General features: G+C 43.5%; 1 protein-coding gene across 3 annotated transcripts in view; it reads left to right on the top strand.

Annotated features, from left to right (window-relative positions):
* The window catches only part of LOC122934901 (allantoinase, mitochondrial-like), a 63,475-nt gene extending 53,433 nt beyond the window's left edge, over window positions 1-10,042 (top strand). For 2 of the 3 annotated variants that reach the window (XM_044290558.1, XM_044290557.1), the window contains exons 10-12: window positions 3,207-3,379; window positions 7,631-7,663; window positions 8,270-10,042. In XM_044290558.1, coding sequence (XP_044146493.1) covers window positions 3,207-3,379; window positions 7,631-7,663; window positions 8,270-8,431 — 368 coding nt within the window. In that variant the 3' untranslated portion in view covers window positions 8,432-10,042. The remainder of the gene's footprint in view (window positions 1-3,206; window positions 3,380-7,630; window positions 7,664-8,269) is intronic. The other variant, XM_044290556.1, reaches the window with a different exon arrangement.
* Window positions 10,043-11,077: the final 1,035 nt, after the last annotated feature.

An 11,077-nucleotide genomic window follows, 5' to 3' on the forward strand; every position in this document is an offset into this window, starting at 1 on the left:
ATGGCAATATTAGCGTCCGCCATATTCTTTTACATTGTGAAGAACTTTGACCCATGACACATCCATCAGGTGGTACAGGACAGCCAATTGAGACATTTCAGCACATGGACATAGCACCTACCTTATAAATAAACCTGATCTGGCCGCCATTTTACATTCTGTGTTTTGCCAGTGTAGAGAGAGGTTGCTGTGTGGAGCGGGGACAGGCTGTTAGGGACACCAAACGCTAGCTAATAGGGCCACAAAAGTCCTTTTAAGGACTGGTATAGGTGTGCTATCGATAGGTGTGACTTACTGAGGGGTGTGATATATTTCTAATATACTTTCTAACATACAAAGTATATTATAGTGCATTTGTACCGTGCAGCAGTGGTGTGCGGTTCTGCTGCGATACTGCAGCCACACAGAGTGACAAACACTATTGGAACAAATAATTTCTACTGGTGTGATTAACCACTTGCCCCCCATAAAAACTGATTGAAGCTACATGTACCTCCAGCCACAGAATCCAAAGTTCTTTGCTGTCAGGTGAATGCCTATTGGCTAATTTTTGGGGCCTCTATTGGCGGACAGTTACATTTTTCATCTCTAGCCACATAATCACACCCCTGTCTCACTCCTCTGCCTCTCATTATGGTGGCGTATGAACCGCATTCACCATAAGGACCTAATGTCACAGGGTCATGTGACTGTGCCCCCCACCCTGTACTGTGCTCCTCACCCCGTACTGTGCCTACTTATACCCTGCATTGTGCCCTCTTACTACACCCTGTGCAGTGCCCCTAGTCATTCCCTGTACTGTGCGCTCTTATACTATTTTATCCGGTCACGGTATGGCGGTGGTATCCAACATCTAGACGGCCATAACTGTATCCCTTTCCCTGCCCACGCCATCCTTTTTTAGACCTGGCATGAGCGGTAAAAATATGCAGATTTCGGTGCTAAGGACCTTTGCGCCACAATCTGTGTCAGAAATACGCCTAACATAGACGTATGTCTATATAATAAATGACCACCTAATTGTTTTATCATTCGGGGGTACGGCTAATATCTTTATATTATATAGATTCTAGTGTATTATACTGTGCCCTGAATTTCCCAGTAGAAAATGATCCTTGGGAAACACAGTCCTCGTCCCGGACCACCAGGACCAGTTAGCGCTCTGTCAGTACATGGCGGCCTCCCCTCTCCGCCACGCTGCTCCGCTGTGTACTGGTGCTTATTCTGACACTAAGGCTCCATTCACACATCCGCAATTCCGTTCCGCATTTTGCGGAACGGAATTGCGGACCCACTCATTTCTATAGGGCCACACGATTCCGATCCCCGAAAAAATAGAACATGTCCTATAGGCATATTCTATTAGTGCCGGTGATGTGTGGTCCGCAAAATGCGGAACGCACATTGCCGGTTTCCGTGTTTTGCGGATCCGCAAAACACACACGAATTTGCAGGATACAAAAACATGGAGTGCTGCACATTTGTATACATCAAAACGATAGGAAATAAAAATTTTCTAGGCTCCAGCAGGGCACATTTTTGAGAGTTTCCCTTTAAGATGCATAAAAATGGCCCCTGATTAAAATACATATTTTTTGTGGGAATTTTTGCCAATGATCCCTCTCTGGTATATCACTGTCCATGTTGTGGGACTATTTGTGTACTTCTAGTAAGTGTTTGCTTGCTGCAGATATGAGCTGAAAGTTTTTCAGGTTCGCCTGCCATTAAAGTGAATGGGGCCCGCCACGAACTTGATCGCGTACGCGAACCGTCCCAACCGATGCTCATCCATCACTAATAATGACCAGTGCACTTATTAGATAATCACATTATCAGGACAGTTTGTTATTCACTTGGAATAAGAAGTGAAAATCCCAATTCAATGACTAGAAGCAGAGATCTTGGAAACCACATGAAATGGATATACAAAGTACATTATTAAATTGAATAACTTTTCATTACACAAATCTACTGGAGCTGGTTGAAACTGTAATACTTTTGAAAACACTGTTGAAATCCCATCAGAGCCAAAGTGGTTTGGGCACTTTCAAACAACTTGGCCCCTCCATTCTATGGATCATGCACCCCAACTGTTATCTCCTTATATGCTCCTGTCAGAAGATAAGCAATGGTGCAATGATCATTTTATTTAAAAAAAGAACACCTTGCATGCAAGACACCAGCTTCACTTGTCTTGTTTCATTCTACATGCAAAGAAGTATCTGCCTAGGAAAGAGAAACATCTCGCTAGTGCCACCTTGTGGAAACGGCTCCCTATGAGTGAAAATCCAACATTTTAACAAGCCTTGGGACATGACAAGGGAAAATGGTCGAGCCAAATATCCATCCGTTGACAGCTGTTTTGGCCCTCATCAGTACGGAATAGGATTCTGGCTGGCTGAATAAGATGCCTTGGATGCAGCTTAAGTAGGGTTCTGGCTCCCCTTAAAGAGACCAGCTATTTTCCCTTGTCATGTTCCAGGGCTTGTTGAAAAGTTCGGATTCTGACTCATAGGGAGCCACGTCCGCAAGGTGCGCTAGCGAGATGGTTCTCTTTCCTTGGGAGATACCTCTTTGTATATTGTTTTCCCGTGGAGCATTGCCAATAAGTCTCTGTACCATGGAACACTTCCAGTCTCCATACAGGGCTGGTCTCTTAAAAGAGTATCTGTCAGAATGATCAACCCTGTTAGGCCAGGCACACTGTCTGGTAGAGTTGATCATGCTAATGAAATTGATACCTCATTTATAACTGTACGATGCACCATTTCAGAGAAAACTGTGCTTTTCTTAATATGCTAATTAGCTTGTTGGAGCACCAAGGGGTCAGCCAGAGCCCTTGGAGTACAAGTTTGCGAACACCCCTGCAGCCTTAGCCACCTCACCTGGATTGACAGGGCTAGACATCTCAGGGAATCCCACAAGATATCTAGCCCTAACAATCCAGGGGTGTGGCGATGGTGGCTAAGGCTGCAGTGGTGTTCAGAAATGGATGCTTCAAGGGCACTGGCCAGCACCTTGGTGCTCCAGTCAGCTAATTAGCATATCAATAAAAGCAACGGTGCATGGTACAGACATAAATGAGGTATCATTTTAATCAGCATGATCAACCCTATCAGGTAGTGTGCTTTGCTTAATAGAGTTGATCATGCTGACAGATGTACCCTGCCTCAGCCTGTTTCATTGTGATATTTATTTTCCATAAGGGTTGTCCCTTTTTTGGACCTCAGCAAGGATCCGAGGGTTTTCACTGCCAGATGTATCTCGCTTGTTGAGCAGCAACCCAGCCAAATTATGTAGCCTGGAAGATCGCAAGGGAGCCATTAAAATAGGGTGCGATGCTGACCTGGTCATCTGGGATCCTGATAGTGAGTTTCAGGTAAGTAAAGTAGTAAGTATTGAATATATTGCTGCATCTTCTCTATACACACAATATGTAGGGATTTAGAGGTAATTAGCATCCTTCTTAAAGGGGTTATGCCATGACTAATGTAAAAAATGAAAATCAGACATCATGTAGTACATGACAATCTCTTTCTAACAAAGCTAGAACCAGCCGTGTACCTCACATGGATCCAGAGATCTCCCCAGTCATTGCTCTGCTAGATTTATATCCAGCTGGCAGCTCAGGGGGAGTGTCTTCTCTGCTGCAGCTAAGGGGGCGTGTCTCAGCTCTCCCTATCACAGCTCAGGAAGCAGCTGAAGGATGAAACTGACCATGTGTGGCCATCTCAGTGAGCAGGACAAAGAAATAAGAAAAAAAACTGCAGGTGGCGCTATACAGATACATTTTATTGAAAAACTCAGTGGCTATGCAACATTTTTTATTACATGCAATGAGAAACATTTTCAGATCCAGGTGCTGGTTTGAAAAATGTAGAATAGGGGTGTCCAACCCGTGGCTCTTGAGCCGCATGCGGCTCTTTGCTACTTCAAGTGCGGCTCTAGCTGTGGAGCCGGGAAGCAGTCAGGCCGGCTCACTCTCCACCCCATGCTCAGATCTCTTTTCCTGATCGGGCACTGTTGCTACTTTGCAGCTCCAGCTCACTCTACACTACGTCCTAATGCACACAGTGTAAGAACGTAGTACGTGGAGACACGCACTATGACCTGACATTGTGCTCATCAGGTCACAGTGGAGATCATGTCAGACCTGCAGAGTAGCAGGTGCCCGACCGAGCAGGAGCCCAGTGCCTGATCAGGAGAGGGAAGACATTTTTCTAAATTATAGAACTGAGCATGGGGGTCTGATCTAAGCATGGGAGGTTCGGATCTGAGCATGGGGGGTCCTGATTTGGGCAATGGGGGTCTGATCTGAGCATGGGGGGGTCCTGATCTGAGCAATGGGGGTCTGATCTGAGCATGGGGGGGGGCTTGTTTGAGCATGGGTTGACCAGGTCTGAGCATGGGGGGTCAGATCTGAGAGAGGGGAGATCTGAGCATGGGGGAAAGATCTGAGCATGGGGGGAGGGATCTGAGCATGGGGGGAGATCTGAGCACTAAGGGTCTGACACTGGGAGTCTGATTTGTGTTGTCTGATCCGAGCATTGGGGGTCTGATTTGGAGATCTGATGAGGTTAGGGGGTCTTATTTTAGGTCAGATGAGGAGGAGTCTGATCTGAGGTCTGATAAAACATAAATATTTTTTCTTTTTTTTCTCTGGTAATGAAAAAAAGGAAAACAATATATTTATCAGACCTCAGATCAAATGAAAAATATTTTTTTTCTCTTATTTTTCTTTGTTAAAACCTAGGTGCATTTTGTAGGACGAAAAATACGGTGACTCGTGTGTAAATGTATAGCTTGTGGCTCCTGGTAGTCATACATTTATTTTTTGGGGCTCTTTGTGTCTGTAAGGTTGGCCACCCCTGCTGTAGAATATTTTTTGTGGGACAACCCCTTTAAGTTGGTAGCAGGTGGAACTAGCACCTACACATGCCAACAATAATATGATATCAACCACAGAAAGAAAAAAGCAGGCCCAAAGTAAAAATATCACATAACTTATTTAACCCATAACGACATAAAATAAAAAAAGTAAAAAAATCTGCATTGCTGAAAAATATTAGAGGGAAAATAAAAAGTCCCACCCGGGCGGTGCAACCCACACTCAATGTCTCAAGGAATGTGTATAAAAATACATACTCTGTTATTAACAGAGTATTGAGAAACTAAAATAAATAGATACATCTATGTAAATAAAGCTGTGGGGACAAGGATAATATAAATATAGTGACAAAATATAAGTCACATCAATAATTGCTATGGACACATACCCTGAGACATCCTGAAAATGTAGTACCGCACTGCCAGGAAGAATGCCCTTGGTGTGGCCCTACATTTTCAGGGTCTCAGGGTAGGTGTCCATAGCATTGATCTTTATTTTGGATCTTTCAGGTGAATATTATATGTATTTACTGTGTTAGCAAAGCTTATTATGTGTTCTTGCATAGCAAGACCACATACTATTATCTCACAAGTATATTATTATTATTCTTCTTATTCTTATTATAGCCAAATTTGCCACCCTAACTCCTCCCACAGTTTTTACACTACATAGACAAAAATTTACCAAAACATGCAGATTGTACCCGATCGGATTGCTATTACTTTGTGGAGCGATCCCACCCCCGGGGCCCCCGTGGCGGGCCCCGAAAGCCCCCTTTTTTCCCATAGACTTTGACAGGGTAAATTTTGAAATCGCTCCCACTCGCACAGATTTTAAACTAAAGTCACCAAACTTGGGTCACTTAGTCATGGAGTCAACCCGAAAACTTTGGGCACATTTCGGGGACCCCAAAAAGTGGGCGGGGCCACACAGAACCAATCAAAATCTCCCCATTGACTTTAATGAGACCTTCAAATTGCTACTTCTCCCACATTTTTAGGAGTACAAATTCCAAACTTTGCAGACTTGGTCGGCACCCACCCAAGTACCTTGCTTTTGCTTTGTTACCCGATCCCACCCTCCGGGCCCCTGGGACAGGGCCCCCAAAATCCACGTTTTTCCCATTGACTTTGACAGGGACAATTTTCAAATCTCTCCCAGTCGCACAGATTTTAAACTAAAGTCACCAAACTTGGGTCACTTAGTCATGGGGTCAACCTGAAAATTTCTGTCACATTTTGGGGGACATTAAAAAGTGGGCGGAGCTACAAACCACCAATCAGATTTTCCCTATTGACTTCAATGAGAAACTTTTAAATTGCTGTCATTCTCACAGTATTTAAGCCAGAATACCCAAACTAGGCACCGTAGGTCATTGGGTGACTGGGGTCAAAAAAAATTAAAAAGTGGGCGGGGTCTACAACAGCCAATCAAATTTCAGCCATTTGTTTAAATGGGAAAAATTCAAACTGCCGCTGCTCTTAGACTGTTAATGGCAGGGTTCCCGAAACTTGGAACAGTTGGTCACTGGAGGACTGTGCCAATGTATATCTCATTTTGGGGATGCTAAAAAGTGGGCGGAGCCACAAACAACCAATCAGATTTTCCCTATTGACTTCAATAAGAAACCTTTAAACAGCTGTCATTCTCACAGCACCCAAACTCGGCAGGGTGGGTCAGTGTGAGACAAAGGTCAAAATTTATAAAAGTGGGCGGAGTCTACACTGCACCCAGTTACTCCACCCACTCCAGTTGTAAGCTACTGGTGGAGGCAAGAACACATCACACAATTTCCCCAGAAATTGTACCTTTTCTAGTTATTAGATATCTTTGTACATTGGGCTGTGGGCCACTGGCTCATACTGATTACTCTATGCAATTATTGATGTGACTTATATTTTGTCACTATATATATATATATATATATATATATTAATTATCCTTGTCCTCACAGCTTTATTTGCATAGATGCTTCTTTTTATTTCTCAATACACTGCTATTTAATATGGGGCAATCTTTTTATACTTATTCCTTGAGTGTGGGTTGCACCGCCTGGGTGCACTCTATATTGGTGGGATGTTTTATTTTCCCGCTAATATTTTTCAGCAATACTGATTTTTATAGATTTGTATTTTGTGTCATTATGGATTAAATAAATGATGTGGTATTTTTACTTTGGGCCTGCTTTTTTTCTTTCTGTAGCAGGTGGAACTATACTGTATACTGTATACAGCATCTATTCTCTATATACCATTCCACATTGTTAACTAAGATAATGTATCTACATACAAGACCAGGATTGTACATATCTCTGCAGTTATACTTGATTCATACACTAATAGAGAATCCACTAGGCCTCAAACTAGTTTCAGTTTTATTAATTATGGGATTGTTTTCCACTATTAATCTCTGCTAGAAATTTACATCTAAAGTGCATATGTATGTAGACCATATGGCTGCTATGGGTCCCAGGGAACAAGAAGGCCCTGTTAATGTTGGTCCTGTCCCCTAACAATTAAAGACTACATAGACACTGCAACAATAGCAAACAAGGGTGGAGAACCCAGCATAAGGGTCATTGAAAAGGGATGGGAACAGCAAACATCTGGTCTGGTTGGAATTACCCAGCACCATAAGGAGGGTCCACCCATATCTGCTATAGGGCTCAATTACCGCTATGTATACCCCTGAGTGATCCGCATGTACAATGTCTTACTACTGTATTTCTTGGCTGTTTTCTAGGTGCAAGAGAAGAATATTCATCATAAGAACAAGGTATTGCAGACTGTAATTTGTCTCAAGCTCCATAAGATACATAAAATACATATGCTACACATTGGAATAATAGAGGATGTTTGGTAGGACTGGGCACTGCTTATCTGTATAGCTGGGTTCATTGGAGAGTTTTAATTATGTTTGCGACTCAACTCAAAGTCTTTATTCATTGTGCCACTGCCATGGATTTGCAGTTTCTACTGCCCTGGTTATGTGCCCAGATTAGCCCCATTCAACGGGACTCATCCATGTTTGGTTACCCACCATGGTTTCCACATAGGGAACATGTCAAGAGGTGATACGACACTGTATTATGTCCACGCGGAATTCCCATTGAAAACAATGGGATGCAGATTTTGCACCTGATAGTTCAATGGTTTAATCGGAAATAGCTAGAATACAGCAGTTCTGACACCTTTGAGGTTTGACTCTCCAAGCTAAAGTTGACGGACCTCCAAAGACTTGAATGGGACTTTACATGGTCACTTTACTGATCGGCCATATTTGTCGTAGTTGCACCGCCCACGCCCTGTGGTTATTGTAATATTGTTGGTCACACATTTGTCTAACCTGAAACTCAAAGCAGCGTCATCCTGTGTTTTACAGCTCACCCCCTATCTGGGATTCCTTCTTTGGGGAGAAGTTGTGGCAACTGTTATTCAGGGGACTCTGGTCTATCACAAAGGAAAGCATGTCCTCCAACCTACAGGAGAGCTGATTCTCATTCGCACTATGGACCCGCCTGAACCTAATGCTCCCTATTACTGAATATCCAAACCATCTATACACTTAGTGGACAGGAGCTTCGTTAAGCCATGTCTTGCCTGTCCTCGTACTGTATCTTGTAATGTCCGCTTGTACACTATATGATGAAATGCAGATGTCAGGTTATCTCTCATGTGACCGTTAGGGCTCATTCAGGCGACCGCATCTGTTTTGCAGTCCGCAAAATACGGATACCAGCCGTGGAACGGAACTGCCAGCCCTATGATAGAAATGCCTATTCTTGTCCGCAAAAACGGAAAAGAATAGGACATGTTCTATTTTTCTGTGGGGCCGCGGAATGGAAGTGCAGATGCGGGAGAGCACACTGGTACAATAGGAGGTACGGATGCAGACAGCACACAATGTGCTGTCTGCATCTTTTGCGGCCCCATTGAAATGAATAGGTCCGCATCCATTCCGCAAACTTGCAGTATGGATGCGGACACAAACATACGGTTGTCTGAATGAGCTCTTATATGTCTCGCTCCCTCAGCATTCAACAGTCGTTTACCAGGGCAGACATCGGCGCGGATTTACTAACAGTGTCAAAGTGTAAACGAGACCAGATTTATCACAGGGTTGATGCTGGATGATACTCCGGGGCACCTGTGGCCTGTCTAGTCTATCTCCTGTCAGGTGGCTTACTTGGTGCCAGAATTGTGTGTCTGAATTTTAGTGCATATTATGCCATACCCCTCTATCACTAAGCCCAAGGCAAAAAAAGTCAGCGACACTTAATAAATGTGGCAAACGACCTCTGACAGATATTCATCAAAACTGCCTAACAGTAAAACTGTCTTTGTTGTCCATAGCAACCAATCACAGCACAGCTTATATCTCTTCCAGTGCCTTTGAAAAAATGAAAGCTGCACTGTGATTGGTTGCTATGGGCAACCAAAACAGTTTTTCTTCCAGTGTTATAAACCTGCCCCTATGTCTTCTGTCTTTAACACATGCTCCTCTGGAATAATTCACACGGTTTTGCTTCTGTTCACGTCAGGGCTTTCCCTCACAATCATCCCAACGTCCATGTTTTGTGAGATGCCATCATTTAGCCATCATGTCCTGGTAGTTCCTGAACGCCTTCCCTTTCTTATCCTGTACCTCCCTGTGATGTGACATCAGTATAAGGCCTCATGCACACGACCGTTGTTTTGGTCCGCTTCCGAGCCAAAGTTTTTGCGGCTCGGATGCGGACCCATTAACTTAAACGTGCCGCAAAAGATGCGGACAGCACTCCGTGTGCTGTCCGCATCCGTTGCTCCGTTCCGTGGTCCGCCAAAAAAATATAACCTGTCCTATTCTTGTTCGTTTTGCGGACAAGAATAGGCAGTTATATCAATGGCTGTCTGTGCTGTTCTGCAAATGGGGGAACACACAGGTACGCCATCCGTGTTTTGCGGATCCGCAATTTGTGGACTGTCAAACACACAACGGTCGTGTGCATGAGGCCTTACCAGGGTATTAACCACTTTACATAAAATGTCCATGGTAATGGTAACACAACATACATAATATTCCAAATATCCTAACAGAATTGCTTTATCTTCCTAGTAAATTTTATTACTACTGATTTATTCAAATAAATCTGCAAAACCCCAGATTTGTCACAATATACTTATCTTAAAGGGGTATTCTGGTTGTAAGAAGTTATCCCCTATCCACCTGGTGGTAACTATCACTGGGGGTCAGACTGTTGGGACGCCCACTAATTATAAGAATAGAGGGACTCTACCCCAAAATGAATGTAACGGCTGGCTGAGCATGCGCTGAGCCCCTCCATTCATTCTCTATGGAGATGGAACCAAGAGCTGTACTCAGCTATCTCCACCAGTCCCACAAAGAATGCACGGGGCAGCACAGTGCATGCTCAGCCAGCCATTCCGTACATTTTGGGGTACAGGGCCCCTGTTCTTGTGATAGGTGGAGGTCCCAGTGTTCAGACCCCACCAATCTAATCAGAATTGGTCAGACTATGTACAATAGTTTTAGAGTCCATGTCCTGGTGGCTTCATGTAAACTTTTCTCCCTAATGGTGATTGTCAATAGCAAAGTACAGTATGATCCTCAAGGTGAGCAGACACCCTCAGCTACATATGGGTTCCAGCAATCGAGGCATAGAGACACAAAACAGAAGCAGATGAATAAAGAAGCTGTCCTGGCTTCCCCCAGAAAAACAGAAATCTTACCTCATGATGGGAGTCATCGGCCTCACAGACACAGTCACCTGCCGGAGCAGCCATGGCAGGATGTGACTACACCACTGGTAGGACGTCTATCAACGTGGAGTACACAGGAGGCTTTCATAAAAACTATGGAAAATACAACAGAGCAGCATTAGAGAGAGGGACGAAGGCAACAAACCTGCCCACTTATACTACAAATACCAGTAGTCAATGACAAAAACAGCAAAAATATATAATCACAGAATATTACATATATGCTTGTCTAGTAAAAAATTGTGAAAACAATGACAAAAACAAGCAATAATATCAAATTATCATTATTTCTGAATATTAAATATATATACTGTACTTGTCTAGTAAAAAATGACGAAAACAATTACAAAAACATATCTGTAAAGAATAAATCAAGGCAACTGGACGTACTGTAGATTTCTTGAAAACGTTTCACTCGTTCTTCCAACGA

Source organism: Bufo gargarizans, chromosome 4 (assembly GCF_014858855.1).
Source record: "Bufo gargarizans isolate SCDJY-AF-19 chromosome 4, ASM1485885v1, whole genome shotgun sequence".
NCBI classification, from domain to species: domain Eukaryota; kingdom Metazoa; phylum Chordata; class Amphibia; order Anura; family Bufonidae; genus Bufo; species Bufo gargarizans.